Here is a 16760-nt window from a genome sequence, read left to right on the forward strand (position 1 = left end):
TAGGGTGGCTTCGTCACAAAGCTAGAGCGGAGCCTCTCCGGGGGCGAGATGGGTTTTTCAGACATAAAACAGGTGGAGCTGGAACCCCGAGAACCAGACCTTCTTTGTTGCTCTTCTACTTCACCTGCCCACCCCCCTCAGGACGTGTGTTTTGTCTTGGAAAAGCCTTTGGAGAAGGCCTACCGAGGTGAACGCTTCTGTGAGGTTAGGGACCAGCACCGCTGCCGGCCGTGGCCTGTTGGCAAAAACCTCCGGGTGAAGAGGGGCTTTCCCACTGGGGAGCACAGCCTAAGAGGTCGCTTTCCTGGCTGGCCAAAGGTTCTGGCCTAAACATCCACCTGCCTCCACATTCACATGCTATCCTTTACATTTCTCCTTTCCAGAGAGCTGAATTCCTGCCACTTCGTTATATTTCTAAATAAATGACTGCTTTAAAAAAACACACACACACACAAAAAAACCCTTCTAAGTACAAAGGAAGGTAAATGGGAAAAAGGAAAAAGGTCACTCCTAAGTGTGATAACTTCAGACTGTGCCAAGTTACCCAGGGTTCGCTCCTGTGGCCGCCAAGCTAAACAAGGCACTTTGGGGGCTCTCTCCCCCCCGGTTCCCACCGCTTCTCTCTCGGGGGCCCCGGCACGGGTTTACGAACACCTTAGGGTCCAGATCGCCTAATTGTGTCTCGTGTTTAACTTGGCCGTTGCCATGTCTAAGAGCTCCCCTCCCGCCCGCCCCGCGTTAGAACTTGGCTCTCCCCGAACATATCACACCTTCACGCAGTGGGCCACTTTTTCCTACTCGCAGGAATTTCTGGAGTAAATGTGAAGAAAGAAAAAAAAAATGGTTATCAGGTAAAATGGCTGGGGGGGAAGAAAAAAAAACACAAAACCCTCCTTCAGAGAAGCAACACGAGAGAGAGAAAAAAAAGCGCCAGCAAGAAAAATAGAAATAGGTCACAATTGACCAATTTGATGCTACTGATTTGCTGCCTGAAAAAACAAGCTGACAGCAGAAATGTTCTCAGTCAGTAATCGGCTCCTCGCAGGCATCGAGATAAACATCCACACGGTACGGGTGGGGGGGCGGGGGGCACGCACCGCACTGCCTGGCCATGCCAGCCTCTCTACAAGCCGGCCTGGCCTCTCTGTTTCGTTAAGCAGAAAGGTTACCCCGAAGGTTCGCCGCTGGTGAGGACAGAGGCCGTGTCGGCACTTCTACACGTGAGCTGAGGGTTTTGATGGGAGGGCTCCGAGAGGCAGGGGGGGGTGGGTACCAGAGTTTCCTGGCTCCAACGTACCTTACAGCTTTCATACCTTACAGCTCTCATTCCTTACAGCTCTCACAAACAGAAAACACGGTCCCTGTCTTTGCTGCTCCCCGGTTCTAACGCACGGAGGCGGCCACGCCGGGCCCTGTCCCTGGCAGCCAGAAGCCTGGCACCCACTCCCGGGAAGGGGTCGTCCAGACAGTGACAATGAAGTGTGCTACCACCGAGGGGGCCCTGCACCGGTTTTTTTCTGTTTGTTTTTTTTAAATATATTTTATTGATTTTTTACAGAGAGCAAGAGAGAGGGATAGAAAGCTAGAAACATCGATGAGAGAGAGACATCGATCAGCTGCCTCCTGCACGCCCACCCCTGGGGATGTGCCCGCAACCCAGGTCCATGCCCTTGACCGGAATCGAACCTGGGACCCTGGAGTCTGCAGGCCGACGCTCTATCCACTGAGCCACACCGGTTAGGGCCCTGCACCGGTTTTTAAGGAAACACCGGGATCCACTGAACACACCCAACGTCGGAGGACACCCCCAGTGCACCCAATGCAATAGCATTTCCGGGGAGCGATCCTGGCTAAGCATTAGGGTGAAAACAAAACAAAACAAAACAAACAAACCCCCAACTTCACTGCCATTTGGTTGTCATGTGTTTACCTGACTCACGTACACACGACGCCCCTGACAGGCGAGCTCCCGGTTATGATGTCCCACGTGACCGCCCTCCCAGGAAGGCCTGGTACAACGGGCCTGTGGAGGAACCGTGCGGGCACAGGAGACCAGAGCTCCGCGCAGGGGTGAGGAGGGCACCGGGCATCGCCGTGCTGGCCACGGCCGCCTGCCAGCCGGTGCCAAACAGTCCGCACGGCTCTGAAACGCCGTCACTCGTCTCAGAACGCCAGCATTTTTATCTCCGTTGCAAAACGACTGATCGGCTCCTTCAGAGAAACTTGAACCTCGGCTGCCTTTCTACGCCTGCCCCTGGCCCGGGGTGCGCTCCCCGCTCACTGCCTGCTCCCAGGCCGGGAGCTTGGTCACCGAGCCCTTCCCTGGCCTCCCTGCGATCCCGTGTGACCTTGCAAACAATACCAGGTACGGAATCCACGTGCTCAGGGCACTCCTAGGACACGTGTGTGTTGTTAAATGGAGACCCTCGCAGGAAAGACGGAGATACACAAATAAGTGAGGGAAGGGCGAGGTGTTTAACAAGAGCCACCTAGCAAACCGCCCCTGCTGCCCCCAGGCCCCCTCTGACATTGCTGCTCTAAGCCTGCATGTCCCCAGGTAGATGCAAACCCCGAGGAAAACAAAGCCGCTGGTCAGGGAGGTCTGAGCTATTTCTGTTCCCGTCTTCAGCTCCTCACCCGCAGCTCGGCCAGCCCACCCGGGGCCACTGAGCAGAGGACAGCCCTGTCCCATGCCCACGCGAAGGAAAAAACCATCTTCGTTTCTCATGTACGTGTTTTATTGAAAGCTTGGCAGCTGACACACGGGTGCTGTGCTGGGGCAGCGATGGCAGGAGCTGTGGACATGTGTGCGCCATAGGACAGTGCAGCCAAGGAACCCAACGCCCTCTGGGCTCACTCCCACTTGCCATCTTTGCTTCTTCACAAAAAACCACCCAGGTTTTGGGCCCAGGGACCCCGCCTTGGGGCTTGTCCGAGATGGCCCCGCGAATATCGCTAACCCACCGGCTCCCTGGCTGCCCACACAGCCCTGCGTGCAGAACCCAGCAGCCCCCCCTCAGAGAGCGGGGCGCAGGGGCCCCCACAAGCCACAGAACTTCCCCTGCGATTTCATCCCAAAGGAGAGTGAACGGAACACTCCGAGGCGGCGAGGCGCTCATCAACCCGCTATACAAACTTCAATAAACTTTTAAAATCAAAAGCCTTCCGAGGACCGAGGTTCCAGAAGCCTGCGCAGCCCTTCCCCCCCCCCCCCCAGGGACCCCAGGGGACCCCGCCAGCTCCCGGGAAGTTCTCCATCCCAGGGCCTGGGGCGGAGGCAGGTCCCGGACCTGCGCTCTGCAGGACTTTTAAGGACGCCCTGCAAGTTCCCCCCCCACGCGAGGGGGTCCAGGGCACCCCGACAGCCAGACGCCCGTGCGCCCGCGGCGTTTATTTGTCCACTAAGGACTCCCGAATCGGTTAGGCCCTTGGTCTCGGTTTTCCCAGACGATGTGTGGCCCGCGGGGATGGAAATCAAAACGGTGTCGGGGCACACAGGTCAGGGGTCCACCCCGGCCTCAGCCTGCAACTTGGCCCCAGCTCCAGGGAGAGGGGAGCCTTCAGACCGCCAGGCCCTCCCCCGCCGGCCCGGCCCGGCCCGGCCGAGAAGAAAGGGCTTTGTGTGCGGCGAGGGCTCCGTTAGCCGGTCCGTACCTACACCGCGGCCGGGCCGGGCGCGCAGGGCGCCGGCGGCCACCACCCTCCCCGGCCGGCGGCGGGGTGGGGACGGCGGCGGGAAGGGCCCCGGGCGGCCCGGCCCCCGAAGAGGAAGGGGATGCTGCCCCGCGGGGACCCGAGGGCGGGGCCGGCCGCGCGGACCTGGAGGGACCCTGCGGGCCAAGGAGGGCGCAGAAGTCGCCCTTTGTCCTCCGCCTCCGCGCTCGCCGGGGCCTCTGCCGACTCTAGCTGCCGCCCCCAACGCCTTCGCCCCGATGCCATGCCCGGCCTGCCCGCGCTCCCCGCTCCGGCCCACGCGCTCCGCCGCGCGCCCTCCCGGCTCTGGGCCTCGGAGCGCCGGACCTCGGCTCCCAGCGCCGCCCGCCCCTGGTTTCCCCGGGAGGAGGCTCGGGAAGGTGGAACCGGAGGCCGAGGAGGAGGGAGAGGAGGAGGGAGAGGAGGGGGAGGGGGGGAGGAGGAGGAGGGAGAGGAGGAGGAGGAGGAGGAGGAGGAGGAGGCCACGTGACTCTCGCCACATTCCACCACAGCCACCAGATCAATAACTTCAGTGTCCCCCGTCCCCCACCCCGCCGCCGCCGCCGCCGCCGCAGCCAGTGCGTCCCCCCAAAACCCCCCACACGCCACCCGCAAACTTCCCTCTCCAAGCGGGACGAGGGGAGCTGGACCCCATCTCGAAAAGCCGAAGATCGATCAAAGGGGGCGGCGCGGCGGGCAGGGGAAGGGGCGAGGGGGCGGCCAACTTTCCCGGAACGGCCAGGAGGGGTGCGCAGGGCGGGCGCGGGAGCGGGGACCACGGGACAAGGCGACCGGAGCGGGGCGCGGGCGGGGAGGCGGCGGCGGCCGGACCGCGGGCCACGCTTCCCCAGGCGGAGAGGCCCCGGCCCCTGCCCCGCGAGCACTTTTTCCGCCTCCGACAGCAGGGAGGCAGCCCGCGCGGCGGCTGCTCCGTTCTGGGCGCAAACAGCACAGAAACTTTTTCCTCCGCCCGGACGTCCTCCCCGGCTCTTTCCTTTTTGTCTTTTTTCGTGACCGTGTGTGGGTTGTTTTCTCCTCCCCGCTTTCTACCGCCGCCCCGCCTGGGGACCCTCCTCCCGCCTTCAACGCCCCCACCCCCACCCCGCACCGCACCCCGACACATCCCGGTCCTCACTCCACCTGGAGCATCCCCAGGGCGGGAGCGCGCGCCCGCACTCACACTCACACTCCCGCGCGCACGCCCCGCGCCACGCACCCTCGCGCCGCTGCCCGCAGTGACACCGCGGCCGGGGAGGAAGGGGGGGGCCTCCTTACCTTTGAGGGATCTCGGTTTCGCTTGCTTGCGGCGAGACATCCTAAAAGCAAACAGCTGAAGTTGTTTCAATTCAGCCCCGAGAGAAACTACGCTCCTCGTGGCCGCGCGCCCCTCGCGCCCTCCGCGGCCTCCCTCGCGCCCCGGCTCCGCGCTCCTCCGGCGGCGGCGGCTGGCGCTCGCGCGGGGCTGGCGGCGGCCCGGGCTCCGCGCTCCGCACGGCGGCGGCGGCGGCGGCGGCGGCTGCACCAAACTTTCCCAGCCTGCGACCCCCACCCCCAACCTCGGGGAAAAAAAAAAAAAAAAGGTAAAGAAAGAAAAAAGAAAAAAAAAACAGCTACAAAAATACTTTGCAGGACGAGGTTGGAAGAGCCGTCAGCTGAACGAAAAAGAGAAAATCCGTTACCATGTCCACCTCCGTAAAAATGCACGTAGTTAATTCAAATAGGAAAAAAAAAACTAATCAAAAGGAAAGCGTGTTTCCTTAAAATCGCTTTTCCTTTCCCAACAAAATCCCCCCCTAAAAAAAAACAAAAATAACAACGATTTGTTTACAAAGCGAGTCGGGCTCTTTTGTAGTTTGGGGGGCCCCGGGGGTGGGAGGCCGCCCTGCGAGGCGGCGAAAAGGTCTGGAGAAGAAAAAATCTCGCACCCTCCAAGGCCGAGGCGAAGGGGCAAGGGAAATCAGCCAAGAGGAGAAAATACTTTTTTTTTCCTCCCTGCCCCCCCCCTTTTTTATAAAACCCACAGGAAAGTCATTAAAAAAAAAATTAAAAAAGCCCGCACCCGAGCCGGCGGCCCCTCGGGGATGTGCGGGGCTGCGTGTGCGCGTGGCGGGCGGCGCGGGGCCCGCGGCCGGGGCGCCCGTCGGGGCGGGGGCGCGGGGCGGCTGTGGGCGCCGGGCCGGGGGCCCTAAAGTCTACGGCTGCCCGGCAGCAGCGGCGGCGGCGGCGGCAGCAGCAGCGGCGGCGGCGGCGGCGGCGAGAGCAGGCGGAGGAGGAGGCGGCGGAGAGCCGCGAGCGGGAGGAGGAGAAGGAGTGTGCTGTGCGCTCCCTCCTCATCACCAACCTGCGAGGTCTTGGACTGCGCTGTCGCTCCGGTAGTCCACATAATAATGGAAAATGGAAGCAAGGCCCCCAAAGCCATCAGGATGGCTCCAGAGGGGGCCCCTAACCCGCAGGGACTCGCTCTGTACGTAATCACTGAGGAAATCATTGTCAGCCCGCCTGCACTCACACACAGACAGAGGGGCATGATTAAAAGGCGAGCGCGCGGGGAGCGCCGGGCCCCGCCAAGACCCGGCCTGGACGCGCGGCCGCGCGCGCGGATCCGGAGCCTGGGGCCGCCCGCGCCCCGCGCCCCGCGCCCCGCCCGCCGCCGCCGCCGCCGCCGCCCCCGCGCCGCGCGCCCCGCCCGCCGCCCGCCGCCCGCCGCCCGCCGCCTGCACACACCCGGCCGCCCGCCGCCGCCGAAAGCTTTCTAGACTGCGAGGCGGACCTCGGCTCCTCCGCTCGCTCCGCTCCTCTCCAGAAACGAAAGCCGCGGCGCAGCGGAGAGTGGCAAGGTCCCCCTTCTGGCCGGATGGATGTAGGAGGAGGCGGCCTGTCTGCGGGGCCAGAGGGGAAGGCGGGCAGGGCTGGCTGGGCATTGTCGGACTTCACCGTCAAGTGGGGCCCGGCCTGTGGCCCGCCCTCGCTCTGGGGAAATCTTTTCTGGGGCAACAGCAAGAGCTGCCAAGCCTCTCTGATTTGGAAGCTTTTGAAAGGCAAGTTTGTGCGATTTGTTTTTGCTTTTCCTTTCCGTTTAGACAAAAGTCAGGGACGCCGGAGAAATGTCATGATGTGATCCAAGCGAGGCAACTTTCATTTCGGTCCTTGAAATAACATTCTTCAATGGGCACAGAGCTCTGGCTGGAAAATAAACATTTCTCTTGTTGTGGTTTTAAAAAAAAAAAAAAGAGCAAGAGGTAAGAAAATATGCGGGTAATATAGGAACGAGATAACAGTTTCTAAAACTACTGAAATGGTTGCAGATTGGGGGAATTATTGTTTGCAGACAGGTTTGTTTTCTAACTTTTCACCTGCTCCCATCCCCAAACCAGAAACCATTACGTGTTTTCTTCGTTGACCTGGCCCTAGAAAGGACATTTTAATTTTGTTTGTTTTGCTGATTATTGATGGATCGCACTTGGCAAATCATAAACGCCAGACAGCACGACCAAAATAAAACTTAGGTTCACGGGTCTTTGTGGAAATGAAGAGGTTGAGAATAGAGTTAATTAATTTCACAGATGGGCATAATTTCATACAAGTGGTATTGTTCTTCATTCTGTAAAATTAAGATTCAGCTCCCAATTAAGAGACCACCCACAGACATCAAAGCTTTGAGGAAGTTGTATTTTTCCCCAATCTAACCTTCAAACTGCTTTGACCCCAAAGCAGATACAGTCGGCTTTCCCCCAATATCTTCATTACAATGACATGTTTTCACTCCGGCTACAGTAATTCCTAACGTGAAGTTGTAGCTGCAGTCAACTAAATGTAACTGCGTGGCTGTGAAATAATCAAGAATACAACTTGAGTTGCAGAATCTCTGTTCAAACCTTTTGAGATTCTAGATGTTACACATAAGTTGTTAAGCACTGCACTTCACAGAAATCCTTCAGAAAGGGGGGAAAAAAAATGTCTGCACTCCAAGTTTTTACAATGCCTTCCTTTCATGTGGTGGCCATATGTGTGCAGATGCTGGGATGGCAGGTATGTGTGGTCCCGGGTTATGAGCGACTCCGTCTGAAACACTGATAGCATCTAAAGCTGTGTTTACTGGAATGTGAAAAACTGTTAACATGTTACTAACGTGTGTCCTAATTTGTTAAAATGGCATTCTCTGCGGGCTCATGGTTTTTTGTTCTTCCTCAGTATACGGCTCGCCTGTTTGAGGCAGCGGTGTGCTCTCGCTTCCCCGTGTTAATATTTCTCCTGCCTTCCTCTGCAAGGGATGAATAGAGAGAGCCCTTGGCTGGGGGAATGTGGCTCTGCCCCGGGAGTCTCAGGTTCCAGAGTGGGGGAGACTGCATAGTATTCCCTGGGGGGGGGGGGGAGGGGGAAGTGCCAACACCCCAAAGACAAAAATAACTGTTTTTTACCTAAATCTCACACGTTAACCTACAGAGATCGGGAAAGATGTTTTTGAAGCATTTCTTTAAATACTTTAAGTTCGATCTCAAATGTCTGGTGGCTGGCGGGGGGGGGGGCGGGAGGGGGGGGTGAAGGGGGGGCGGGACACCGATTTTGTCTCTAAAACAGAAACTCCAAAATGCACCCATGAACGCCACGCCATCCTCTTCAGAATGAGGAAAAAGCATCAACTTTGGAAACACTTGAGTGTCATTGTCGGTGATGGAGGAGGAACACACACAGGAAAATGCAGAAGGAATTTGGCTGAAGACAGGGCAAGGATTGTCTCAGGACCCACCAAGATGTCTGGGGACCCAAGACAGCCTTGCAGGCCCCACGTTTTTGGAAGGAGACAGGGCTCCCAGGATGGCATCGCCCCTCGCCATGCCGTCCCACATGGGTTCATCCGTTCCCTGGCCTTGGTGAGCACGTGGCTGTCATTAAGCGCTGCCAGGTAGACTGGCAATGACTTCCCACGTTTCGTAAATAAACAGACGTGGAAAACATACAAAACGTCCAGCTTACGTGGGGAAGGCAACACAGATGCTACACGGGAAACTGTGTTTTGTCTTTCCTTTGCCAACACGGGGGAACATCATTAGCAACTGTGAATGTGTAAACATGCCTGATTAGTAAACGGTTTTCCTCGCTCAGTAAAGTTTATTCTGAGGATAGTGAGCCACGGTATGCTCCCTTACCGTCTCCCAGCGTTGAGATGCAGGGTTCCTGTTCGTAAACCAAAACTGGAAATTCAGCTCCGATCTAACGGGCATCCTTCACATCGCGCTACCCACCACATCATCTGCGCAGCCCTTCATGAAGAAATAGCAAAGACAGATAGAGAAGGCTGACAAATTTTAGGTGTTAGGTACAGATAACCTGAATAACAGCATAAAGTTTAAATTGAGACAGACCCCCTCTTACTCAGCCCCTTCATTAAGAACTTAAACATCTATAGAACTAAACTTTCCATTTCTAATTAATGCATGGCATTTAACTCCCAGCTTTTTTTTTTTTTTTCACTGTCTCCATAGCGTCCACTTTTAAGATATTGTGCACTTTTTAGAAAATCTTTCATGGGTGAAACAAGCAGAATACCAGGAACGGAGGGCCTCATTTGAAAAAGATTGACTTTTTTCTTTTTTCCAACTGCTAATTCCAACAATAACGGTATTGCGAAAGGAAGGATTAATGTGAAAGGCATTCTGTGTCTATGAAACCTGACCTCAAAGGAATTAATTACAAAAAACGTATAAGGTACCAGTTGAAGTAAATCTTCCATTTAAAATGTCAGTTGCGAAACATAAATGCCTTTGATAAGTTTTAAGTGGTCGTAGTGTCCAAGGTGCAGTCTGGACCCTAAACCGATTACAAAGAAAACAGTCATGATTTCATACAAACATCCTCACCACACATTCTACTTCCTTTTACTCATCTGCAGTGGGTAACAACTTCATGTAACATTTTCGGGGTTTTTTCAATGTATCTTTGAAAAAGTATTGCAAGTTTACGTCAAATTTAAGTGTAGTATCTGCCTGATTAATATGCCGTATTACATCCCATCTTTTCAAGACCTTTTAGAAAGAACTTTTCAAAGCCATATGAAAGTCGTGTGTGTGTGTGTGTGTGTGTGTGTTGTGTGTGTGTCTGTAAAACATAAGTGGATGTTTTATATGTAAAGTATAAAATACATGTATGTGTTAGGTAGACACCTACATGGTAATATATTAACATTTAAAGTTAGAACAATGTATAAAAGGGCTGTTAAATTAACATTTGTTGACAGATGTTTATCAATAATTTGTGCAAAATATCAGTTGCGCTTATTGAAAGCCATTGTTTGTAGCAGAGAGAAGCTATTGTCTGTCCCCGGTAGCTGTGCTTGACCGTTGAGTATCCTCAGTGCATTCCTTGGTGTCCACCCCCCGCACCCCTAACCAGCCCGCCTCTCTTCTGAATCTGTGAAATGGGCGGGGAGAGCTGGCTGCAGACGTGTTGAGGAACTTCACATGGAAAAGTGTGTGCCCAGGACACAGCCAGAGCAGATGTATTTTGCCGTCATGAATGATAAATCCTGTCCTCAATGTTTTCGTTATTGTTTTGACATGTCTCCATAAAATTTGAGTCCTTCATTCTCTTTTTGTAATTTCTAATATATACGCACAAGTACTTTTCTATTTTGTGGCGAACTACATCAAGAAAGGAATGCTTTTTTAATGCACAGTATATAGCGACTTGCTATCCTACAGTAACATAGTTCAGTGAAATTTTTAAAATTTAATTGCCACATGTATAGAAACGTTGAAAGCTTAGTGTATGACACTGACATTTTTTCTTTCTGAGGCTTTTATAACCACCGCTCCTTCCGACCCCTGAGACAGCTAGAAAGGGGGGGAAGCTCTTTGTTACGGAAGTTGTCAAAGAAAATAGAGATCTTACTCTAGCATGATATTTGCAAGTAACAATAGGTACTTTCGGAGGTATGTTTAATAGACGAGGCATCGCCTCAAGAAAATAGATCTTAACATATTTTAAGAAACGGATGGTGTTCATTTGAGAATTCTAAGGAATTTAAGGACATAGGAATTTAAGTGATCTACTAACGAAAAATGAGCATGTGCCATGAATAGACGCCTCGATAGAAATTGAATCCGTCATTTTAAACGTTGCTAATAGTGTGCATTTATAGGACATATCGGCGTAAACTAAAAATAATCAGTGTAAATCAGAACTACAAAGTTTGCAGATGATGGAATAAAGAGGGAGTAAGCACATGTCCTAAGATGGGAAATTATGTTTCTCCCATTTTGAAAAATTTATAATAAGCAAAATTTTCCATGTTACATTGTATATCTATCTAGATGATGCCTATAGACAAATACTTTCAAAGTTTTACATATTACACACAAGTAAATTAATGTTATATATTTAAAATACAATATTTAATTTGTTTTTATATCTCAAAATCTTAAAGTTTTGGTAAAAATGAGCACAAATGGATGTCTTTTTTTTTTAATAATTTTTTGAGCCCAAGCTCTTACTTTTTTTTTTTTTTTAATATATTTTATTGATTTTTTACAGAGAGGAAGGGAGAGGGATAGAGAGCTAGAAACATCGATGAGAGAGAAACATCGATCAGCTGTCTCCTGCACACCTCCTACTGGGGATGTGCCCGCAACCAAGGTACGTGCCCTTGACCGGAATCCAACCTGGAACCCTTCAGTCCACAGGCTGACGCTCTATCCACTGAGCCAAACCGGTTTCGGCAAATGGATGTCTTTGATTGGCTTAACATAATTATTAAAATACCAAACTATCTCATTAACACTACAGTTCACAGGGAAAACAAAAGATGGGTTATTAAAATCTGAAGATGCCAGGCCAGTGTGGCTCAGTGGTTGAGTATCGATCTATGAACCAATAGGTCACGGTTCAATTCCCGGTCAGGGCACAAGCCCAGATTGCGGGCTCATGCAGGAGGCAGCCAGTCAGTGATTCTCATCATTGATGTTCTCTCACCCTCTCCCTCCCTTTCTGAAATCAATAAAAATACATATTTTTTAACACTGAAGATAATAAAAAGAAACCCTTTAATGGCGAGAGGTAAGGATAGTTAATAAAAGGGGTAAAATTAAAATATTAAAGTTAGACGCTCTGGCCGAAACCGGTTTGGCTCAGTGGATAGAGCGTCGGCCTGCGGACTGAAGGGTCCCGGGTTCGATTCCGGTCAAGGGCATGTACCTTGGTTGCGGGCACATCCCCAGTGGGAGGTGTGCAGGAGGCAGCTGATCGATGTTTCTCTCTCATCGATGTTTCTAGCTCTCTATCCCTCTCCCCTCCTCTCTGTAAAATATCAATAAAATATATTTTAAAAAATAAAAATAAAAATAAATAAAGTTAGCCGCTCTGCATAGCAACGGAAAGCTGTAACCATGTGTGCCCCGGCGATTTAGAAGTGAAGGTTTTAATTCTGCAGACGCCTTTGCTGGGATACAGTGGTGGCCGGATACACAGATGAATCAACTTCTTCTTGATTAAAAGCAATAATGACCTATATCACGGCTCTGCTGCTCTTATTTTCAGAGAACTCGTTGGATCTCAAATAATTTCGGAGACTTGTCTTTAGACTCCTATGAAAACACAGCTAAGGTCCTGATGAAGCTGGCTTTCAGGGCAGGTGAGATGCTCTCATTGTAGACTTTTGTGTGACAGCGAGAGAGAGAGAGAGAGAGAGAGAGAGAGAGAGAGAGAGAGAGGGAGGGAGGGAGGGAGGGAGGGAGGGAGGGGGAGGGAGGGAGGGAGGGAGGGAGGGAGGGAGGGAGGGAGGGAGAGAGAGAGAGAGAGAGAGAGGGAGAGAGAGAGAGAGAGGGAGAGAGAGAGAGAGAGAGAGAGAGAGAGAGAGAGAGAGAGAGAGAGAGAAGCCCGGGATACCATGTCAGGATTTTTAGGGATTTTTCTCGGGTGTTTGGAAATGGTTCGGAGTTAAGTAGAATAAACTATTTGCCATCGGCAGGTTGTATCCTATGGAATAACACTTTTCACAGAATTAGGACCCACAGATTCCCTGACCTGGGTGAAGTTAATCTGTCTCTGATGATGATTCAGAAGGTACTTCATAAAACGTGTGGTACCTTTGAAATCATATGAACCTTCGTCGCCATTGTAATGAAGATGCGCGAGAAATCAGATAGTGGAGACTTCTGAGGGGAAACGCCCTCTCAGCAAAGCCTCGGAGCCACGGGTGCAGACCCCCCAGCCTGGTCTCCCTGCGGGGCCAGGGTCACTGTTCTCAATCTCGATACCGTCGTGCTCAGAAGGAAGTAGATGCCTTTGAATATGCTTGTCAGACCCCGGTGTCCTCCTAGCTTCATCTGTAAGACGAGATGAGGTCCTCTCCGTGGTCACGGGCACCACTCCCCGTCTGCTGACCTCCAAGAAACGCATCCGGCTGGTCAAAACGCAGGCGGAGAAGCGATCGTCCTCCGTCTCACCTTTGACCCCGTAGAGACCCAACACTGAGGTGATGCGACCCTCAACCCTGGGACCCGCGTTGGCTCGATACGCAACAGGTGGGGTCGATACTCCTTTTAAGCAAAAACTCTCCCTTCGCCGTTCCAGCCGATCGTGGGATCTTTGTATATACCCACAGTCCTCTGGTCCTAGTTCATGGTGTGTCCCCTCTTTTCAGAAAGGGCCATCGTATTTCCTTTGGCCTGTGGGTTTCCAAACCCACGTTCGCTCTTCAGGCCAGCGTGGACCCTGGGTATTTGCAGCTTCGGATACCTGCAGACGACATGGGCTTCTGTTTCCTGTGGCTTTCCCGGTGGCGTGGGGAAGGTGGGTTCTTGGAGCAGCTCGCTCCCAGGTGGCCTGCGCCCTGTAGGCAGCTGCGGGATTTAAGGCCCTCCTCTCCCATCTCCTGGTGAGAAGGGTGGTGTCTCTGTCTGCGCATTGCTGCTGCTTCTCCTTTTCCAGGGAACTGACCCTCCCACTCTCACTCCGAGTGGGAAGATGAACCCTCCCATGTTTCCCCCAATCTCCTTCTGCGCTTTTCTTTATTTTTTTTCTATTAAAATTGCAACATAAAATGTCACTCTGAAGAAAAGCCGTGGGCTCATGGCCCCCAGCTCCCCTTCGCTGGGCCGAGAACGCATCACCTTTCCATCACGTCGGCCTGGCGTCTCCGCCCGGCAATAAGAAAGCCGTCTCCACGGAGGCTCCAGCCGTAACGTGTGTAAAAACGGGATGAAAGCGCTGGAGGACGCAGGATCCGTTCCAGAGGCCCCCCCCCCCGCCCCCCATATTTCCCAAGTGTTACCTCCCCTTGCCCTCCTGCAGTCTGCACCTCAGTGCTGTCCTGCACGACCCCTGCTCTCCATCACGGGGTTTTAAGGGGCCTCCTCCCTGTTCCCCGCGTCTCCTCCTTTCTGACCAGCAGCTCATTCTCCGTTGACTCGGAGCTCTGTCTGCAAGGACGCGCTGCGGGTGGAAGTCACACGCTCCCTCCCCTGAAACAGCAGCTGCTTGTGACCGAGTCCTGGGAGGTGATTTCCGCTTCCCGGTTCCTGGAAACCCTGCCCGCCTGCCTCCGGAGAGCAAGTGAAGGCCTCTCCCCGCGGCCGCTGCCCACAGGCCGCCTGCCACCCGAGTGTCCATCTGCACGAAGCCCTCCGAGAGCTTGCCCTGCTGGCCGACGGGGTTCAAAGGTTTCTCATCTTTCTGTTTGTTTTTAAAATTGTATTTATTTATTTATTTATTTATTTATTTATTTTAAAATAAATAAATAAATTTATTTATTTATTTAAAATATATTTTATTTTAAAATATATTTTGACCAGGAATTGATTTCAGGGAGGAATGGAGAAGGATAGAAACATCAACGATAAGAAAGAGTCATTGACCGGCTGCCTCCTGCACGCCCCCGACTGGGGATCAAACCCACAATCCCGGCCTGTGCCCTGACCTGACCAGGAATTGAACCCTGACCTCCTGGTTCATAGGTTGACGTGCAACCATTGAGCCGTGCCGGCCAGGCTATTTATTTATTTTAAATTTATCTTTTTTTAAAGTATATTTTATTGATTTTTTACAGAGAGGAAGAGAGGAAGGGAGAGGGATAGAGAGTTAGAAACATCGATGAGAGAGAAACATCGATCAGCTGCCTCCTGCACACCTCCCACTGGGGATGTGCCCGCCACCAAGGTACATGCCCTTGACCGGAATCGAACCCGGGACCCTGCAGTCCGCAGGCCGACGCTCTACCAATGAGCCAAACCGGTCAGGGCTATTTTTAATTTATCTTTATTGTTAAAAGTATTGCAGATTTCCCCCTCTGTCCCCCATTGGCCCCGCCACCTCTCTCCTTCCCCCTTCCCAGGCCTTCCCGCACGATTGCTGTCCACGGGCCAAACTTCAGAAACGTTCTCAGGAACTCGATTTCCCTGGACACCATGAAAGTTTCGCTTTTTTCCTAAAAGGCTTCCTTGATTCTTTCCTTCTTTCCCAGCTTCCTGCCCTCACTCGGGTGCCCGCCATCAGCTGCTGTGGGCCCACAATACCCAGGATCCCATGCTCTCACCGTGATGTTGTCGGGGGGGGGGGGGGGGCAGCTCCCAGGACCCCACCTTCTGCTATTCATGCTGCTGTGTCATCCTAGCCCCGGAGCGGGGGCTGCCCCAGGGCTGCTGTTGGAACACGGAAAGGGCACCGCGATGGGACGCTACTTCCAAGTTTACGATCAACAGCTCCTCTCTCTCTGGCTTCCCTGCTGGCTCACAAAACAGGGAAGAGGGGAGGCCTCAGGCCACCAGGCAGCAAGAAACGGGGTCCCCACTCCAACAGCCCACAAGAAACGGGGGTCCCCACTCCAACAGCCCACAAGAAACGGGGGTCCCCACTCCAACAGCCCACAAGAAACGGGGTCCCCACTCCAACAGCCCACAAGAAACGGGGTCCCCACTCCAACAGCCCACAAGAAACGGGGGTCCCCACTCCAACAGCCCACAGGAAACCGGGATCCCCACTCCAACAGCCTACAAGAAACGGGGTCCCCACTCCAACAGCCCACAAGAAACGGGGGTCCCCACTCCAACAGCCCACAAGAAACGGGGTCCCCACTCCAACAGCCCACAAGAAATGGGGTCCCCACTCCAACAGCCCACAAGAAACCGGGGTCCCAGTCCAACAGCCCACAAGAAATGGGGTCCCCACTCCAACAGCCCACAGGAAACCGGGGTCCCAGTCCAACAGCCCACAAGAAATGGGCGTCCCCAGTAAACAGCCCACAAGAAACGGGGTCCCCACTCCAACAGCCCACAAGAAACGGGGTTCCCCAGTAAACATCCCACAAGAAACGGGGTCCCCACTCCAACAGCCCACAAGAAACGGGGGCCCCACTCCAACAGCCCACAAGAAACGGGGGTCCCCACTCCAACAGCCCACAAGAAACGGGGGTCCCCAGTAAACAGCCCACAAGAAACAGGGTCCCCACTCCAACAGCCCACAAGAAATGGGGTCCCCAGTCCAACAGCCCACAAGAAACGGGGATCCCCAGTAAACAGCCCACAAGAAACAGGGTCCCCACTCCAACAGCCCACAAGAAATGGGGTCCCCAGTCCAACAGCCCACACGAAACGGGGGTCCCCAGTAAACAGCCCACAAGAAACGGGGGTCCCCAGTAAACAGCCCACAAGAAATGGGAGTCCCCAGTAAACAGCCCACAAGAAACGGGGGTCCCCAGTAAACAGCCCACAAGAAACGGGGGTCCCCAGTAAACAGCCCACAAGAAACGGGGTCCCCACTCCAACAGCCCACAAGACACAACCCCACCAACAAGCACGAGAAGGAGCTTGGAATGGCCCTTCGCCGCCGACGCCTTCGGGTGAGATGCCAGCTCCGTGACATGCTCACTGCAACCTCCTGGGGACCCAGCGCCCGGCCCGCTAAGCTGCCCCCCAAATCCCCGCGCACAGAGTCTGTGAGTAACGTGTGGTTAGGTCACATGACGTAGGCGGGCGGTGCTGTGTTCCCCACCAACACGTGGCTGATAGGCAGGGTATCAGAAATGCGCTTTACGTATCGGACGTGCCTCCGTCGCCCGCAGAGGCAGTGGCTGTGTT

The 16760-nt window shown here is 53.6% G+C and overlaps 1 protein-coding gene across 4 annotated transcripts in view; it reads right to left on the reverse strand.

The window, feature by feature from the left end:
* Positions 1–6236, reverse strand: part of ZNF521 (zinc finger protein 521) — a 321390-nt gene extending 315154 nt beyond the window's left edge. The window contains exons 1-2 of one of the 4 annotated variants that reach the window (XM_080686738.1): positions 6035–6200; positions 4969–5009 (exon numbers count right to left, since the gene is read on the reverse strand). In XM_080686738.1, the coding sequence (XP_080542864.1) occupies positions 4969–5008 (40 nt within the window). In that variant the 5' untranslated portion in view covers position 5009; positions 6035–6200. The other 3 variants (XM_080686739.1, XM_080686740.1, XM_080686741.1) reach the window with 3 other exon arrangements.
* Positions 6237–16760: the final 10524 nt, after the last annotated feature.

This window comes from Plecotus auritus (genome assembly GCF_963455305.1).
Source record: "Plecotus auritus genome assembly, chromosome: 8".
Lineage (NCBI taxonomy): Eukaryota > Metazoa > Chordata > Mammalia > Chiroptera > Vespertilionidae > Plecotus > Plecotus auritus.